At 54.1% G+C, this 15,384-nt stretch overlaps 8 protein-coding genes across 8 annotated transcripts; 5 read left to right on the top strand and 3 right to left on the bottom strand.

Moving 5' to 3' along the window:
• Nucleotides 1-194: 194 nt before the first annotated feature.
• On the top strand, nucleotides 195-1,077 carry EI97DRAFT_439244 (uncharacterized protein; the record flags this gene model as incomplete). The annotated part of the gene is made up of 2 exons (XM_033799551.1): nucleotides 195-836; nucleotides 868-1,077. The coding sequence occupies 2 exons, from the start codon at nucleotides 195-197 to the stop codon at nucleotides 1,075-1,077; spliced, it is 852 nt and encodes a 283-aa protein (XP_033657726.1).
• A 481-nt stretch (nucleotides 1,078-1,558) lies between these two features.
• On the bottom strand, nucleotides 1,559-2,222 carry EI97DRAFT_391080 (uncharacterized protein; the record flags this gene model as incomplete). Its single annotated transcript, XM_033796232.1, has 2 exons — nucleotides 1,681-2,222; nucleotides 1,559-1,625 (listed from the first exon to the last, which is right to left on the bottom strand). Exons 1-2 carry the CDS (start codon nucleotides 2,172-2,174, stop codon nucleotides 1,559-1,561), a joined length of 561 nt encoding a protein of 186 aa, XP_033657725.1. The 5' UTR covers nucleotides 2,175-2,222.
• Nucleotides 2,223-2,445: 223 nt separating this feature from the next.
• On the top strand, nucleotides 2,446-4,750 carry EI97DRAFT_114128 (Pentulose kinase). The gene is made up of 3 exons (XM_033792990.1): nucleotides 2,446-2,911; nucleotides 2,990-3,562; nucleotides 3,614-4,750. Exons 1-3 carry the CDS (start codon nucleotides 2,717-2,719, stop codon nucleotides 4,673-4,675), a joined length of 1,830 nt encoding a protein of 609 aa, XP_033657724.1. The 5' UTR covers nucleotides 2,446-2,716; the 3' UTR covers nucleotides 4,676-4,750.
• A 352-nt stretch (nucleotides 4,751-5,102) lies between these two features.
• EI97DRAFT_429946 (uncharacterized protein) lies at nucleotides 5,103-6,499 on the top strand. The gene is made up of 2 exons (XM_033797559.1): nucleotides 5,103-5,605; nucleotides 5,665-6,499. Exons 1-2 carry the CDS (start codon nucleotides 5,193-5,195, stop codon nucleotides 6,071-6,073), a joined length of 822 nt encoding a protein of 273 aa, XP_033657723.1. The 5' UTR covers nucleotides 5,103-5,192; the 3' UTR covers nucleotides 6,074-6,499.
• Nucleotides 6,347-8,261, bottom strand: EI97DRAFT_114079 (Paf1-domain-containing protein). Its single transcript, XM_033792989.1, has 2 exons — nucleotides 7,878-8,261; nucleotides 6,347-7,828 (listed from the first exon to the last, which is right to left on the bottom strand). The coding sequence occupies exons 1-2, from the start codon at nucleotides 8,134-8,136 to the stop codon at nucleotides 6,720-6,722; spliced, it is 1,368 nt and encodes a 455-aa protein (XP_033657722.1). The 5' UTR covers nucleotides 8,137-8,261; the 3' UTR covers nucleotides 6,347-6,719.
• A 125-nt stretch (nucleotides 8,262-8,386) lies between these two features.
• Nucleotides 8,387-11,191, bottom strand: EI97DRAFT_411225 (actin-like ATPase domain-containing protein). Its single transcript, XM_033796719.1, has 4 exons — nucleotides 10,730-11,191; nucleotides 10,198-10,679; nucleotides 9,265-10,143; nucleotides 8,387-9,213 (listed from the first exon to the last, which is right to left on the bottom strand). The coding sequence occupies exons 1-4, from the start codon at nucleotides 10,770-10,772 to the stop codon at nucleotides 8,449-8,451; spliced, it is 2,169 nt and encodes a 722-aa protein (XP_033657721.1). The 5' UTR covers nucleotides 10,773-11,191; the 3' UTR covers nucleotides 8,387-8,448.
• Nucleotides 11,192-11,997: 806 nt separating this feature from the next.
• Nucleotides 11,998-13,416, top strand: EI97DRAFT_455100 (uncharacterized protein; the record flags this gene model as incomplete). Its single annotated transcript, XM_033800613.1, has 5 exons — nucleotides 11,998-12,245; nucleotides 12,381-12,504; nucleotides 12,555-12,841; nucleotides 12,893-12,956; nucleotides 13,009-13,416. 5 exons carry the CDS (start codon nucleotides 11,998-12,000, stop codon nucleotides 13,414-13,416), a joined length of 1,131 nt encoding a protein of 376 aa, XP_033657720.1.
• Nucleotides 13,417-13,580: 164 nt separating this feature from the next.
• Nucleotides 13,581-15,325, top strand: EI97DRAFT_477859 (uncharacterized protein; the record flags this gene model as incomplete). Its single annotated transcript, XM_033801970.1, has 5 exons — nucleotides 13,581-14,203; nucleotides 14,257-14,262; nucleotides 14,322-14,479; nucleotides 14,630-14,706; nucleotides 14,755-15,325. Exons 1-5 carry the CDS (start codon nucleotides 14,023-14,025, stop codon nucleotides 15,323-15,325), a joined length of 993 nt encoding a protein of 330 aa, XP_033657719.1. The 5' UTR covers nucleotides 13,581-14,022.
• Between the last annotated feature and the right edge of the window lie 59 nt (nucleotides 15,326-15,384).

The following is a 15,384-nucleotide window of genomic DNA, read 5'->3' as shown; positions in this document are numbered from 1 at the left end:
CCTTCCTACACGGAGGAACATTCCACCGTAGCGCTGCCAAGGTGGACATCGCGTCCGTGCGCCCGGGAAACTGACGCGCTTTTGGTCCCGCGCAGCCTTACCTCTACAAAGTAATCTCCAGCGAACGTTCCGACTTTCTCTACCAACCCCCCCGACCAACATCTCAATCGGGTTCATTCTTTACACTTTACAAGATGTCCGAGGTGTCATTCGCCGACTTCGTGAAGGAATCCCGCGAGAAGAAGAAGCGGGAGGCGCTCGCGCAGGAGATACTGGGCAGCCGCGGACGCAAAGCCGGAGCTGGAGCTCTTCCCAACACGCGGAATGGCGCGCAGAAACCGAGCCTTGTTAGTCGCATGAGCAGCAGCAGCGGAGTCAACAAGTCACGATCTTCATCGGCGAAACCGGCGGCCAATATTGAGGGGAAGTGGCAGCACGATCTCCACGATGCCGGCAACCACCAGGGACCTCCGAAGAAACCGTACCGCGCGGCGTCGGCCTCGCAGATCGATCGCAATACCCGAACCTTCAATAAGTTCCGATCCGTGCTGCAGGATAATGTCTCGGGTTCGGATTCGTCTGGCTTCAACATCAAGGGAGTTGCCACTGGAGGTCCGTTTACCGTCATTGCGAGCAACTTTGCGATTGGAACCACTGCGGCGGACATTGAGGCCGTCATGGTGCCGATTGCGAATGAGCGAGATGGAACCGTTCTCAGCTGCAGGCTGATCAGCGCCAAACCCACCGTCATGGTTGAGCTCACAGTCGACAAGCGGGACGCTGCCCAGAATATCGTCGATATGTTCAACAACAAGAAGGCATGTCCATCGAATCGCGTGATCGCTAGCAATGCTAACCGTTATAAAGGCCGATGGCAGGCTGCTATACGTGTACATTAAGGAATCCACCGGTGCTGCGCCTCAACAACGACCTGCGGCTCGGCTCACTCAATCTTTTGATGACATGGAGGTGGACAACACCAGTAGCGCTCGGAATGGCAGTTACCAGGACGGTCGCTTCGGCTTCAGCGAGAATGGATATAGGGAACCTCCACGGGGACCGCGTAGACGCTACTGATGATACCGAAACCCTCAACTTCGAAAATGCTATTGTAGGATACCCGAAATTGCGCAATCCACTTTGTTGCCTGATCTGGAGTACTTGGGGTGGGCGCTATGTTCCGGCTCTACGTTACGAGCTGGAAACAGGATATCGGGGTCACGGCTCTTGCTGTTACACGGGTCAGAGAATAATTTGAATCCCTCAACGTCACGGCAGTACCGGGCGAGATTTCGTATTTCTGATATCGAAGTATCGGTTTCGTCCTTCTGTGGCCGTGCTTCTACCACGCCCTTCTTTGTCTCTCGGACTGATATCTATACCGCTGTGTGGGGACACCGGCGTTGTCTGTGTCGACCCTGCTTTTTTGTTCCGTCTAGAATTGTGAAGCTGGAAACCCAATTCATTGCGAGGGAACTCGTGGGGTTCGCCAACAAGCGTTTCAGGAGAACATCAGGTATTTTCAATGTAAGCTTAACGGTGGTCGTCGCAAACTGCCTCATTTCTCGCCTCCACCACCAGCAACGACCTGAATTAAGAGGAAGAGGCCTATAGCCCACCAATACCTGGGATTGCGTCAATATTGCAAGTCGTTGCCCTCGCTCTGCAAGAAGGACGTACTTCTGAAGGAATGTCTTTTCGGGTTCCTTGTTATCCAGCTTGCCATCAGCATTCAACACTACGGGCTTGTTCAAGACGGGCTTTGGCCCCGACTCCCTCTTCACAACCTCCACCTCCACCTCATCCCCGGATCCCCTGACATCAGTGCTGAAGCCGACGTGATATGGCTCTCCCTTCTCATCGATATGCACGGTGAACTTCTTCTTGTATTCATCCCCGAAGCTTGCGGCGGAGGTAAGGACACCGCGCCAGTGACCAATCTTGGGATCGCCTAGGCCGATGCGTAGGAGGTGATCTGGAGAGTAGGAGCCCGTTGGAGGGGTATATGATGCTAGCGTTCCCGTTGATGTGTCTGCGTCGTAGTCGATCTGTGCAAGTGGAATTGGGGATGGGATGGGCGAATGATGGGACTCTGTCGAAGGAAGGGAGTGCACGTAAAGCGTGACCGAAGAGGCGAATGCTACGGGTAGCAGGAGGAGTTTGGACAGGAGCATTTTCGCGGTGCTTTGGCGCCGGGTTTTGTTCTGCGCAGGTGATGAGTGCACTCTCCTTGCGCTGATCAGATGGAGCTATGGGCGGAGGCCCACGGAACATTGTTTCACCGATGACGCCGGATTGCGACCTTCAACAGTCCTCGACCCGCTGACCGGGGAGCTCGAGATTATTACCGTCCCTATCATCTGCGACAAGCAGGAGGGATTTACCAGATATGGTATTTCCGGCCCAACGTTCGACAAACTGCACTCGAGAATTACCATGTCTGCTCCTGTCGTAGCGATCTCTGAAACCCGCACATCTCTGATGATCCAGACTGGTCTGTCAAATCGAAACCGTAGAATGCCTAGGTTCCTCTAAGCCGCTGCCCCACCCCCGCGGTTCCCAAAGTGCTTTTCCGATAGCTCTGGAGGGATTGATCACTCACTGAGTGTGCTGTGCTTTCCTTCCGTTTCCCCTGAGTCTCCGAGACTTCAAATCCAATCACTTTCGTGTTACTTCCCCTTTGCGTTCTGCTGTCCTCAGTCGTTTTGCCTCTAACATGACTTCTGTCGTTTCGCCCATCTCGGGCATCTCCAGCGATACTCGCAATGAGCTTCGTCCGCAAGTGAATCATTACATTGGCATCGATGTCGGAACTGGTAGCGCTAGAGCCTGCATCATGGATGACAAGGGCGATATTGTAGGATTGGCATCCGAAAATATCGGCCTCTGGCAACCACAGACTGGATTCTATGTATGCTACTCCCAAACAACACAATCGCTACCCATTACATCCGGTTTAACGGAGAGAGCAAACGCTAAATCGTAATAGGAACAATCCACTACCAACATATGGCGTTGTATCTGCACTGCAGTCCGCCGCGCTCTGGCTCAGCACAACATTGATAGCACCACAATCCGAGGTATCGGCTTCGACGCCACGTGTTCGCTTGCAGTTTTTGCTCAAGATACCGATGAACCTGTTTGTGTCACGGGCCCTCATTTTGACAATCGAGATGGCAATGACCGAAACGTGATATTATGGCTCGACCATCGGCCAGAGGAGGAGACTAACAAAATCAATGCTACAAACCACAATCTGCTCCGCTATGTCGGAGGCAAGATGTCGATTGAGATGGAAATCCCCAAGGTGCTTTGGCTGAAGAATCATATGCCGAGAGAGCTATTTGACCGATGCAAATTCTACGACCTAACAGATGCACTGACGCATATGGCTACGGGAACCGAGACTCGCAGTTTCTGCAGCGTTGTGTGCAAGCAAGGTTTTGTGCCAGTGGGCGTTGACGGCAGCGTGAAAGGCTGGCAAGAAGATTTCCTCAAGGCGATTGGACTGGAAGATCTATGCGAGGACAATTTCAAGCGCATGGGTGGAGTCGACAAAGTGGTTACGTCCACCTTGTTTGGGCATAGAATGCTTTGACTGACTTGAGCACAGAACGGAAGATATCTCACTGCCGGAGAGCTTGTCGGTACTCTGAGTGAGAAGGCTGCCGCCGATATGGGACTGCACCCCGGCATCGCTGTTGGCAGTGGGGTTATTGATGCATATGCTGGCTGGATTGGCACCGTTGGTGCGAAGGTTGAGCTTGACGAGGGGACGCTCGATATGGAGACGCCTAGGAATGACGTCTCGCAAGCCTTCACCCGGCTTGCCGCAGTAGCTGGCACCTCGACCTGCCACCTTGCTATGTCTCGCGAGCCGGTCTTCGTCAACGGTGTCTGGGGCCCATACCGCGATGTTGTGCTACCGGAATACTGGATGGCAGAAGGGGGTCAGAGTGCGACTGGAGAGTTGCTCAAACACGTCATTGAGACTCATCCAGCCTTCCACGAGGCCCAAGCTCTTGCGGAGACGCAGAACACGAATATCTACGAATACCTGAATAATCACCTTCGAGAGATGGCCCAAAGCCAGGACGCACCTCACGTCTCGTGGCTTGGACGGCACTTCTTCTTCTACGGCGACCTTTTTGGAAACCGTTCGCCTATCGCAGACGCTAACATGCGAGGATCGGTAATCGGGTTGAGCTCCGACAAGAGCATCGACAGTCTGGCGCTGCACTATTATGGCACGATGGAGTTTATTGCTCTCCAGACGCGGCAAATCGTGTCCGCCATGAACAAGGCCGGCCACGTACTCTCCTCCATCTTCATGTCTGGTTCGCAATGCCAGAACAGCATCCTCATGGAACTCATAGCAGCCGCATGCGACATGCCTGTCCTCATTCCACGATACGTACATGCTGCTGTGGTGCATGGTGCCGCTATGCTGGGCGCGAAGGCTGCCAGCGCAGACTCGGAAGGCAAGACGGAGCCGCTGTGGGATATCATGGATCGGTTCAGTAAGCCGGGGAAGATGGTGAAGCCGAGTAAGGATGCGTATCTGAAGAAGTTGCTGGAGACGAAGTACAAGGTGTTTTTGGAGCAGTGCGAGAGTCAGCAGCGGTACAGGAGGGAGGTGGACGAGTCGGTTCAGGGGTGGAAGAAGGCCAATTGAACCTCCACCCAATATGGAGGCGGGTACAGAAATTACGTAGCTCTTCAACGGCTGCTCGCATGCATGCATCGTATTGCTCTGCTGGTGCTCCTCGCCAAGCACACCGTGGTGCGAGTAGACGGAAAGCAAAGGGAGAGATCAAATGCTTATTTATGCCTGGAATGCAAGGCCCCGAAGGACCTGCCACCTGGGCACCCCGACGCATACATAGTATCCGATCCATTCTTTTTGCAGATTCCGTTGCAGGGTAACGGATGAGCTTGTCCTGCAGCTGGCGTGGCGAACTGCAGCTGTGGCGCTGGCTTTTTCACATGTGCTCAGCCACATTGCGGAGGCTGATGCAGCTACGTCATCGTCTCATGCTCGCACCTTCCGTCACTCATTCTCCAGCCCTTTATAAACACCCCACGTCTCACTGCTGCCACCTCTTCCTCATTCCCAAATACCACGCCCAACACCCGACATTTACCTTGCACACCACTTCAATACAAACTTACCAGCGACACTCACCTTAAAAATGGCCACTACTGTTCACGTCGAGAACATCTCCACCAAGACAACTGACGATGAGATCCGGTCCTTCTTCAGCTTCTGCGGAAAGATCCAGGACATCTCAGTAACAAAGGTCGACGAAAACACGCAGTCTGCCTCGGTTACCTTTGAGAAGCCAGCAGCTGCGAAGACCGCGCTCCTCCTCGACAGCACCCAGCTTGGTCCCAACTCGGTTCATGTCACCGCCGCCAAGTCCATCGACGAGCTCGCAGATGAGAAGGGCACTGCCGAAGGTGCCAAAGAGGGAGACCATCTTGAGCAGGAGGAGAAGCCGCGGAGCCGTATCATTGCTGAGTACTTGGCTCAGGGCTATGCCATCTCGGATAAGGCTATTGAAAAGGCGCTTGCTATCGACAAGGAGCACGGCGTGAGCGCGAGGTAAGCACACTCCGGATGTGAGTTTGATGTCTCTTGAGGAAGGACTAACGACCCCTCAGATTCCAGCAAGTTCTCCTGAATCTCGACGAGAAGTTCCATGCCAAGGAAAGGGCTCAAGCTCTCGACACCAAGCTAGGCGTCCTCGAGAAAGTCCAAGCTGGCTGGCGCGGACTTTCCTCCTACTTCGATAGGGCGGCTGAGACTCCCACGGGCCAGAAGCTGAGACGCTTTTACGAAACCAGCGAGAAGACCGTCGTCGACGTCCACAACGAGGCTCGCCACTTGGCCAATCTGAAGAAGCAGTCCGGCGATGGCAGTCACGTTGAGAAGATTCCCGGAACGGACAAGACGCATTGCGACTGCCATAAGGAGGCGGGCATCTGCCAATGCCCCGAGGGAAAGTGCGCTTGTGCTGGGTGCGCTAAGAACAAGTCCGATCCGGAGACCAAGGCTACTGCTTCCACTTGATTCCTGCGTCTTTTCACACAAAGGGCGACAGATTGCCAAGTGGAGGGGTGTTCCTTTCTGGAATTCGGTGTTATCTGGCTTCGTAGGGGGTTATAGCAAGCAGGCAGATAGGCTGGACGTCGTTGACGTGGATTAGGTCGAGAGTTCTGGAGTTAGGGATATCCAATAGGTTTATTCATGGACAATGAGATTCTCTTCTTCACTTCATAAATCATGTATGTGTTTTTCCTCGCGAGTTTGACCATGGCTCCAAACAAAGCAGACATTGATGTCACTGCACATCTACTGTGTATATCTATCAACCAATGGAGACAATGCTAGATTCTGCTATTTCTCCATGGCAATCTTCCAGCGCCTAGCAGTCAATCTCACTTGCTCCACGAGCCTTGAATTTCAATGCAGACAAAATGGTATCATGAAATGAGCTTCCACTTGACTCCGAACCAGAATCCCGCCTTTCCATAAGGGTGATATTCTGAAGTACCACTTTCAGAAGGCTAATATAATACCTGGAGTCCATGTAAACATGCTCTTCTCCGCCTCCACTTGGCCTCGCACGAGTACCATGCAATGAGCTAAGAACAAGTATCCTGTCCCCACTGCCCTCACAACTCGCGCACCATCCACTTGCCACTCCTTTCCCGCGCTAAGTCTCAAGAACATCATACCGCCTCCGTATCTCGGTCCGCTTCTCCGCCTCCTGCGCCGGATCCCTGCCCACAGCCTCAATGACATCGACACGTGTGTACTCGCCATCCAAGAGCTCCAACTTCCCAGGACGCTTGGGCTTGATGACGGTGCGCTGGCTGATGGGGTAGAAGTACGCCGCCTTCTGCAGCTTGGTGGCGCGGAGCCGCGGCGCCGGGTGCGTCTCTGGGTCGTGCAGCGCCAGCGCGACGACGTTGCCGTACGTGTCGTTGGGGTCGCCGGACTGGTTGTGCGTATCGTAGGTGCGTATGTTTTCGTACTTGAAGAATTTCCTGGGCCGGCCCTCGTCGTCGACGCCCTGGTCGAACGGGATCTCGTCCTCGTTGTCCGGGTCGAAGGTGCTGAAGTTGCGCTTGATGCCCCGGACCTTGTCCTTGTCCTTGTCGGCCGGCAGGAAGAATTCGAAGTGGTATCTGGGTAAGGGGAGGGGCAGCGTCGGATCTTCTTTGTGGCGTTGTACTTCGGCTAGGTAAGTTTCGTGGTCGTCGATGGATTCGCCCATGGGTCGGAGGATGGCGACGTCCAGGCGTTCGTCGTAGCCGCTCTCAGTGTCCTTCACTGGCGGCGCGGCGAACCGGTAGATCATGTACGACCCCGTGTCGGGCACCGCGTCCCAGTCGGGGAGTAAGGGGTACGAGTCGAGGAGCGTGAGGTTAGGTTTGCTGGGGTGTTTCGGGTTCCTCCAGGCTTGCTTCTCCTCGGGCGCAATCTGTGCTGCGCGGAGTTTGTCCTCCGTGTCCACGCCAGTGTGTGCGTCGGCCGGATAGGCAAGGTCGAAGCCCTTCTGGATGTGTTTTGCGATGTTGAGCGGGTCGTCTTGTGACAAGTCTGCTCTCCGACGCTTGGCCTTCAAGCGCATGGTATTCGACGAGGTACTGGACTCGAACTTGGAGCCTCCGGTGGTGAAGGCGGTCGTGTATTCGGTGCGACGCAAGAAACTGATGCCAGATGCGACGGCGGACGACGCCTTTCCCAACGCATTCGGAGGACGCATGAGCGCTCGATCTGCTGGATGGAGCGGCGGAGCTTTCTCCATTGCTTGTATCGCTGGACTACGTTAGACACGTGAAGTCTAGCACTGCGCTGATGTACGCACCGGATTCATCGCCATCAAAGACGCCGGGAATTCCGACCAAATCTATCGGCATGCCCAGCTCCGCATCGGCTTCGATATTCAGCGGTTGCTCTCTTACAAGCCTATTGGCAAAGTTTGCGGAGGTGTAGAGTCCACTCGAGAGGCCGGTATTGGGGATATCGAGGAGCTTCGGAGGACATGGCGGAGGAGGGAGCGCGTTCGAATAGCGGATGCGCGCGATGTAATCCTGATGGATTGTTTGTCGCGGTCGGTCCGCCATAGCTTCGTGAGTGTTAACAATGAATTAATGCAGAGTAGAGTTGTGACGGCGGAGGGAGCGGGTTGCGAGCGAGGTTGTGAGCGAGGTTGCGCAAATGTAGACTGAAAGGGCTCGATTTCCTGTCCGTCCTGAAAGAACGTCCGAGCTTCACCGCGCGTCGGAAGAGGAGATTCACCTTCACCGTGCCAAGAAATCATGACTAAGCCGCTTTCTCCGCGATACTACTATCCGTTTGACAATACCTTTATGGCTTACTACTAATAGTGTAAAGATATATGTATTGATCCAAAAGCCAGCTCAATGTTTCGGCTTCTACCAGACGAACATGCACTTGTGAGTGAGCAATCTGCTGCCCAGTATGTTATACTCAGCCTTGCTTATCCAGCTGTCATTCCCATGCGACGACAGCCTCCCAAAAACACTTCCCCCCTTCCAAACCACCACTTGGGCATCGAAGTCCCGTGGTGGAGGAGCCACTAGAATTTCCTTGCCGTACAACGGCCGCAACTCCCGAAGCCTGGTTTCAAGGAAGGCTCCCAGCGATGGGGTCTTACTTCCTCCTCCGATCAGCATGATGCCTCCAATAAAGTCACGCAGTTTCCGATCATCCCCTCGCGCTCCCAGCGTGATGCTTTGCAATATCGCCTCGTCTATGGGCATGACGGGAAGCACTTTATCGCGTTCGTTCGCGGCCTTGGTTTTCTCAAGGACAGGATCCCGAAATACCAGAGGTTGGTCTGCATCACCTGGCGTTTCCTGGTCTGGGTTCGGGGTGCCTTCAGGCACGGGCGAATTCGCGACAGATGATCGTGGCGTAGCTTCACCGTCATTGAGACGGTTGAGGAGATTTTGTGTTTGGGACCTGCTTGGAGTGGACGCTACTGGTAGGCTGTTCGTTGAGTCCTGCGTTCCGTTCATTGAAGTGGACGTTCCCGCCGCGTAGTCGATCACTACTTGCTGGGCGGCTGAAAAAGGGTCATTTGGAGATCCGTCGTAGAGGTCGACGGAACGAGGCATTACCGATCTGAAACCATCGAGTTTGCGGGAATGATCGAAGATCGACGGCTTGAAGAACCCCTGGAACTTTTAGTTTCTGCATGTCGCGGAAAACCAAGGCGACTAGCTTACCATAACGGAGAGCATGGTCTCATCATACGTCTTGAACGTGTACTTCCTCGTGTCCTGGCCAGGAGCTCGGAGATGGAACTCATGCGTCCGAACGGTTACATCGTTTTCGTCCATGGAGCAAAACTTTTGCTTCAGCTCCTCCGCTAGTAGAAAGTCGTACCTTCGCCTCAGATTCATCTCCGAGTAGGGAAAATGGTCGAATAACATCATTTTGATGAATGCCTCAGTGACGTCTGCACCGCCCATCTTCAGATTGATGCGTGATTCTTCAACACACAATCCTTCGTCAACACAACAGATCGATGTCTTTTGCGCACCAATGTCCACAACGCATGCAATACCGGTTCCGGCACCGAAGGTCGCTGACAAGCTTTCCTGCTGTAGACAAACCTTCCCAAATCCAAGGTCTCGGATCAGGATGTCGAGGAGCATGGTGACATAGTTTCTCTCGTACAAGTCGGGTATGATGAATACGCAGCGGTAGTTGGCTAAGTCCTTGAGGTCCGTTAGGCCAAGCTGTGACTTCAAAGCTTCCTCGATTATCTTGGAAATATCGTGGTAAAGCTGATTGCGGCCGGTATAGTCTGTCTCATTGAAAGTCCCATTGCGTATGGGCCAGAACAACTTGTACCGTGGATTCGACTGTTCCGGAATACGAAGAGCTTCCTGACCTGTGAAGTAGTCTGGCGCGGCCGAGTGATTTGATGGTATTTCCGTCCACTCTATCCGATTCACATCGTTGTGTTCGTTGATGTGCTCGACACCCGCTCGGCGATTGTAATTAACGACTAGTTCTTTCGAGTTCGGCAACACTCGCTTCTTATTAGTCCTCATTCGCGTTCTTAGCTCAGAGCACATGGCCTGATACTGATTCGCAAACTGTGCATGCTTGTCAGCTCGCTGCAAGGTGTGTATAAGATCATCGCAACATACGTCCTCTCCGAACCACTTCTCCGGTAGAGCGGAGGCCGGAACGGCTCCATCCACCTTCTGCCGCTTGGGGCAGGGCTCACCGTCATTTTCCTCACACTCTGCTTCCTTCCAACGGCGCGCTATCACCATGGGCACCGTCTTCGGCAAAGCATCTGTGCCAAAACCAAGCCTCAAGTTCTGGCTACCAGGATGTAATATAACGAGCTTCGAGGGATCAGCATGGCTGGACGACAGGGCCGCATCTTCAGCAGCATCTTCATCGTCCTGCTCAGCTGTTCCCTCCGGTGTGGCCCCGAAGGCGAGAGCCCGGTCCTTATCACGAGCTGCTTGTACCATACGCGCGGTCGCTTCTTCGGCGGGGGCTCGAAAGGCGAGATATTGCTCTTCGCGTTTCAGAAACTCCGTGTAATAGTTCTTCTGGTTGATCATGTTCACTTGAGGCCATGTCGTCAGATCCAGATTATTGTCCGTCCGGGCCAAACCTGCGATAGTGTCAGCGAGTGAAGGACGCAGTTTTGCTATAGAAGCCTACCCTCCTCCCGAAGCTGGGCGCGTCCAGACTTCTTTCCAACCATGTTGAGCGACGACTGGAGTTTAACGACGTGGGTAATATGGCATATGCGACTTGGGCATATATATCTCCCTTGTCCTAAGGCTGTTCCCTACGAGGCGAGGGGTTCGATGGTAGCTTTTACTTCTGCACCAGTCACTTGGTTATATGGGAAATGGTAGCTGGTGGATATATTCAGAAAACTGCAGGCTGAGCAGCAGAATCCAACGGTGGAGGTGGGCTGCGCAAAGGATCGCTGCAGATGGGCTAATAGTTGGCGCGGAACAATGGAACAGAGAGACGAGGCGCGTGAGACGGTGGATCGAGGCGGCTGGACTGTTTCAATCTGCTCTCTGGCAGGGATGACGAGTATGTCGAGTGTACTCTCCCTCGAGGTGGGTTTGGGAGGCAATCAATGGAGGAGTAGAGGTTGCGGGAGTTCCGCTTCCGCTGCTCATCTGCGGCTTCGGTTCACGCCAACCATCTCGGATCGATCAATAGACCCTTGTCGATAGATCACCTCCAACTCTCCGCAGGTGGCCAAAGCTTCTCCTACATTTCCTGCAGGTGTGTAGAGATAACACGCTGCGCGAATGTGCTGAAATTTTGCACTGGTGCTGTACCGGCACGTACTTATTCTCAACACAAGAACCGAGTGGAAAGCAATGGGATAAGCGGAGCTCCTTCAGTGTCTCCAGTTTTTGAGCGGCAGTCGCTCATATAGGTTCAAAAAGTTTGGAGAGATTGAGAGTGTCTAGAAGGATCCGTAGCCACTTGATTTCAAGTAGAAGGTACCTCGAAACGCTTGCACAGAGTGCACTGGAGTTGCTTCGCAACAAGCTGTGAACACAACGCAGTTGGCTCGGTGCGTACTCCGTGTTATCTTCCATTATCCACGGTTGAGTACATATCAACCGATTGTAGATCCCATCATCCTATCATTCAGAGACGTGAATAGCATGAATGAGAAATGCCTTTCCATCCACACCTCTTGACCTTCAATGAAGCGACAGATTGAGGTTTGCTGTTGATCGGATGGCAAACTTCAACCGCGACCAGGGTGGTCCACGCCAAGACCCCAAGACCGTAGACCAATCAGCGGATCCGACGATTCGGGCGTCTCTACGAGAAATCTCCTCCTGCCATCAGCATCACGAACATCACCAACAACAGCTTTCTACACCCTCGCCGCTGCCCGCCAACCACCTTTTTCTATTCAGCGGCTTCTCACCTCCTCCGATACCCCAGCAATGGCTGCTTCGAGGCTATTCCGGCCAGCTAGCCGCCTGGTGTCCGCTTCGAGACCAGCGATCGTGCCCCGACCAGTGTTTCGCGCAACTTCCGCCCTTCACCCAACTGCGAGGAGGAACTATGCATCCTCCGGAAACGTCAAGGAGATGACGGTGCGAGAGGCCCTCAATGAGGCTATGGCCGAGGAAATGGAACAGAACGAGAAGGTCTTCGTTCTGGGCGAGGAGGTTGCACAGTATAACGGAGCGTACGTTGTCCCGCTTTTTGCCCTGCAAGTCCGCGATGGATACCACCGTATCGCGGATGAAAGGCCCGCACGTTTGAAGTCGTGCTGAGCCGGAGCTTCAATGACGCGCCGTTCACGGAGCTAACAGCGCTGTAGATACAAAGTCACAAAGGGTCTTCTTGATCGTTTTGGCGATAAGAGAGTCATTGACAGCCCCATCACTGAGTCGGGTTTCTGTGGCCTCACTGTCGGCGCTGCACTAGCTGGACTGGCCCCCATCGTAAGCAGCCTAGAAGCGAGCATTCGATGCGTGGCGCTAACAAGTAACAGTGCGAATTCATGACTTTCAACTTTGCTATGCAAGCAATCGACCAGATCATCAACTCTGCCGCGAAGACCCACTACATGTCCGGTGGTATCCAACCCTGCAACATAACCTTCCGTGGACCCAACGGTTTCGCAGCTGGTGTCGCGGCTCAGCACTCCCAGGACTACACTGCGTGGTATGGCAGCATTCCGGGCTTGAAGGTCGTAGCGCCGTACAGCTCCGAGGACGCCAAGGGTCTTTTGAAGGCCGCTATTCGAGATCCCAACCCTGTAGTCGTCTTGGAGAACGAGTGAGCCCTTCCTCACCCCTTCCCGACTCGCCGTGACTGACACTAGTCCAGGCTTCTCTACGGTCTCTCCTTCCCCATGAGTGAAGCTGCTCAAAAGGATGACTTTGTTATTCCTGTATGACCCCCCATTCAATCGCAACATCGCTTTCACTGATAAACGTCTCCAGTTTGGCAAGGCCAAGATCGAGCGCCCTGGCAAGGACCTCACCATCGTAACCCTCTCCCGCTGTGTCGGCCAATCCCTCGTCGCTGCCGAGCAATTGAAGAAGCGTTACGGAGTCGAAGCCGAAGTCATCAATCTCCGCTCAATAAAACCGCTTGATGTTGAGGCCATTGTCAAGTCGGTCAAGAAGACGGGTCACATGCTGGCCGTGGAGTCCGGTTTCCCCTCCTTCGGTGTTGGATCTGAAATCATGGCCCTCACCTGCGAGTATGCCTTCGACTACCTGGACGCTCCTCCTGCCCGTGTCACCGGTGCCGAGGTGCCCACCCCTTACGCCCAGAAGCTGGAAGAGATGTCGTTCCCCACTGAGGAGCTGATAGTCAACTATGCCGCTAAGCTGCTGCGGGTGTAAATGTTTCTGCAGCCTTCGCTCTTTTTTGGATTTATTGACGTACGACAATTGGCGTTTCCTGCATCCGAGCATGTGTATCAAAAGGCTGAGCTTGGGAGTTTCAGCGGCAAAGCCTTTGCATGTACTTCTATGCCTTTTACTTCCGGGTGCTTGTCCCTTTCTCTTCCCTGATAGAACGGAGTATACAGTAATTTGATCATTGGCCGGATACTCCCTTATTCATGAGACGCACGGCGAAACCTGGATTCATGACCATCTCTGCTGGATCTTCTATCCGACCTGCCTACATAGGGCTAGGCTCTAAAGGCTGCCAGCGTGCCTCCGTCGCATGTACGATCACCCCATCCAGGGAGTGTGTCCATCAAGTCTCTTCACTGCCCAGAAACGTTATCGATGCCATATCCGCGGATATGCCAAGACCATTGTGCACGGACCAACGCCTGGCGGTCTGAGCTCCCCTTCTCTCATCGCTCTTTTCTTGCCGCCTCACAGTTCACCACTCCACATTCACACTCATCTCACCCACCAACATCACAACCACGCCTTCTGCAGAGATAACCTTACCACAATCCCTGGATAGAAGCTTACGTGCACGGAACTCCGAAGATGACGGAGGTATCGTCGACCCGGCTGTACCTGGGGAATCTCCCACGGAACGCGACCAAGGCGGATGTTGAAGCTCACTTTCAAACCCATGGGACTGGTGAGATCACTGAGATTAAGCTCATGAATGGTTTTGGTTTCATCGAATACAAGGATGCGATGGACGCTCGCGATGTTGTTCCAGGTTAGTCGAACTTCGCTGCACTGCTTACTCTGCTCTGCTAACGCATCGTCTAGCCTTCCGTATGTACTTTACTCCGGCACCTCCGCTCACTCAACATGCGCCTAACCACCCTTGATAGATGGATCCGACTTTATGGGCGAACGTTTGATTGTGCAGTTCGCACGCGGTTCCCGTCGGAATGAGAACTTTGTGCCCCATGAGCGCGCGGCTCCCCGCCCACGCCGCACCCCGTACAGGATGCGAATCAGCAATCTTCCCGTGGAGACCAGCTGGCAGGTTAGCTTCCCCGATCCTGGAATTCCTCTGTTTCCTGTTAGGCCAATATCCTGTACCACTTAAACCTGGACTGGGGCTTTGATTCGCGTGCTTCCTCCTTCCGTTGTTACGCACTGGACTTTGGGACACGGCTTAACCTGTTCACTCTAGGACTTGAAAGACTTCGCCCGTCAGTCTGGCCTTGATGTTGTCTACTCGGAAGTCGGCCGCGACCGCGATGGTACCGGGTAAGTCCTACATATCGCCACTTGCGATCCACTCTGACAGGAATATAGCTTCGTGGAGTATGAGACAGCGGCTGACCTCAAAGCGGCTGCTGAGAAACTGGACCGCCGCGAGTTCAAGGGACAGGAGGTCCAGTGTGTGCAGGAGATCAGCGACCCTCCACCGCCCCCACCGTTCAAGCCACGCGCGCCCTATGGCGCTGGGCCCGATGACAGAGGTCGTGATAGGTATCGTTCCCGCTCTCCAGCCGGACGCCGTGGGTATCCTCCTGCTCCTTATGATGACTACTATGATCGCCGCGGTCCTCCACGTGGCTATAGTCCCCGACGTGACGATTATCGACGGCGCACACCTCCTCGCGACTACTACGAAACTCGTGATAGGTACGCTGATAGGCGTGGTGGCCCTCCTGATGAGTACGGCGTCCCTCCGCGACCTCGTTACCCGGAGGATCCTTATGATGCCCGTGGGCCACCTCCTCGCCGCGGCTACGAAGACCCCTATGGCAATGGACATGCGCGTCCGTATGAAGGCCGCCCTCCGTCTCCTCGTGGTCGGCCTAGGAGCCCGGCGCGTCCTGGCTTTGAAGATGGATACCCGCCTCGTGGACGCTACTGGTAAATTCCTGTCCTGATCTTATGCCATTCGTGGCGCTTCGATAAATACTTATCCGCCTAGAT

This window comes from Westerdykella ornata (assembly GCF_010094085.1).
Source record: "Westerdykella ornata strain CBS 379.55 unplaced genomic scaffold EI97scaffold_2, whole genome shotgun sequence".
Classification (NCBI taxonomy): domain Eukaryota; kingdom Fungi; phylum Ascomycota; class Dothideomycetes; order Pleosporales; family Sporormiaceae; genus Westerdykella; species Westerdykella ornata.
This window is presented reverse-complemented; position numbering and strand designations above follow the sequence as displayed.

Excerpts from the sequence above, each read along its gene's own strand:
- EI97DRAFT_411225 (XM_033796719.1), bottom strand. The coding sequence starts at position 10,772 with ATGGTTGGAAAGAAGTCTGGACGCGCCCAGCTTCGGGAGGAGG. Across the intron at positions 10,144-10,197 it reads AGAAGTGGTTCGGAGAGGAC|TTTGCGAATCAGTATCAGGC; the intron begins GTATGTTGCGAT and ends AAGCATGCACAG. Across the intron at positions 9,214-9,264 it reads AGACCATGCTCTCCGTTATG|GGGTTCTTCAAGCCGTCGAT; the intron begins GTAAGCTAGTCG and ends TAAAAGTTCCAG.
- EI97DRAFT_114079 (XM_033792989.1), bottom strand. The coding sequence starts at position 8,136 with ATGGCGGACCGACCGCGACAAACAATCCATCAGGATTACATCGCGCGC. Across the intron at positions 7,829-7,877 it reads CTTTGATGGCGATGAATCCG|CGATACAAGCAATGGAGAAA; the intron begins GTGCGTACATCA and ends AACGTAGTCCAG.
- EI97DRAFT_429946 (XM_033797559.1), top strand. The coding sequence starts at position 5,193 with ATGGCCACTACTGTTCACGTCGAGAACATCTCCACCAAGACAACTGAC. Across the intron at positions 5,606-5,664 it reads GAGCACGGCGTGAGCGCGAG|ATTCCAGCAAGTTCTCCTGA; the intron begins GTAAGCACACTC and ends ACGACCCCTCAG.
- EI97DRAFT_114128 (XM_033792990.1), top strand. The coding sequence starts at position 2,717 with ATGACTTCTGTCGTTTCGCCCATCTCGGGCATCTCCAGCGATACTCGC. Across the intron at positions 2,912-2,989 it reads AACCACAGACTGGATTCTAT|GAACAATCCACTACCAACAT; the intron begins GTATGCTACTCC and ends AAATCGTAATAG. Across the intron at positions 3,563-3,613 it reads TGGGTGGAGTCGACAAAGTG|AACGGAAGATATCTCACTGC; the intron begins GTTACGTCCACC and ends ACTTGAGCACAG.